The sequence below is a fragment of the Colobus angolensis genome, unplaced genomic scaffold, assembly GCF_000951035.1.
Source record: "Colobus angolensis palliatus isolate OR3802 unplaced genomic scaffold, Cang.pa_1.0 Scaffold53, whole genome shotgun sequence".
Classification (NCBI taxonomy): Eukaryota; Metazoa; Chordata; class Mammalia; order Primates; family Cercopithecidae; genus Colobus; species Colobus angolensis.
Genome location: NW_012118821.1, coordinates 10132802 through 10133806, shown reverse-complemented (window position 1 = coordinate 10133806; position 1005 = coordinate 10132802). Strand labels below are relative to the sequence as shown.

Sequence of the window (1005 nt, the reverse complement as noted above, 5' to 3'; positions counted from 1 at the left end):
AAGTAACTCCATAGGAGGGTTTCCTCAGTCAATTGTTGTTCTGAGTTGTTTAGCTTTCTTGAACTTTGAACTTACCCTACCATTCTTCTTGCTTTTAAAGCAGTATGACAGTTGTAGCTTTTTGTCAATTTAAGGTCTTTTTTCATTTTGTTGCATGATAATTTTTACCTTACAGAGGAGAATTCTGCCTAAGCCAACTCGAAAAAGCCGTACAAAAAATAAGCAGAAGCGGCCCAGGAGGTGAGTGTTTTAGTAGTTTCAGAAATGTGTGTGCTCCTCTTGTTAACAGCTCTTACTTTGTGTAAGTTGTAGCTTATAAAAACAGATGTTCAAGTGGGAATTTTTGACTAGCAGTATTTGCTTTCCTCTATAGTTGCACATGATATGTTTTAGAATTCTAGATGTAAAACATACATGTATTCACATAGCCATTGTATGTCTAGTAGGCCGGTGCTGTCACAAGATGACACGAGTTCCTCCGATTATGTGTGCACAGGATAGGAATGATGAGACGGAAATCATTACTTTAATTCTGTGTGATAAAGCCTGCTAGACATAGTTGACGTGAGCTTGGATTTATCTTTGATTTTTATTTTTGCTGTGGATTGGAAGTAAAAAATGTAGGTGGATTTGGGTGATAATGTCAGAGGTTAAAATACTGCAGCTGATGCTGACGGAAAATGATTTATGAACTTGATTGACTTACAGGTTATCTGGCATAAACTGAAATATTGGTAGTTGTCTTCTTAAACTAGATCTTTTGGTATTTTGTTAGTTTCTGATTAGTATGTTGTTCTACAAATGTGAACTATTAAATCCCTGCGGACTTTTACCTAGGGATGAGTTTAAGAAAAAAAAATTCTACTTATGCCTGTACCCTGTGAAATGTATAATTTGTATTGTTATCCTCAGTGGATGAGAAAACTGATCCAAGGCTGGGATAATTTGCTTATTGTAGCTAATACTAGTAATCCTAAGAATTTTTTTTTTTTTTTTTTTTTTTTG

The 1005-nt window shown here is 34.8% G+C and overlaps 1 protein-coding gene across 1 annotated transcript in view; it reads left to right on the top strand.

The window, feature by feature from the left end:
- The first annotated feature begins 6 nt into the window (after positions 1–6).
- RPS7 (ribosomal protein S7) overlaps positions 7–1005 on the top strand; it is an 8401-nt gene continuing 7402 nt past the window's right edge. Inside the window, exon 1 of the mRNA XM_011960950.1 lies at positions 7–240. Coding sequence (XP_011816340.1) covers positions 155–240 — 86 coding nt within the window. The 5' untranslated portion in view covers positions 7–154. The remainder of the gene's footprint in view (positions 241–1005) is intronic.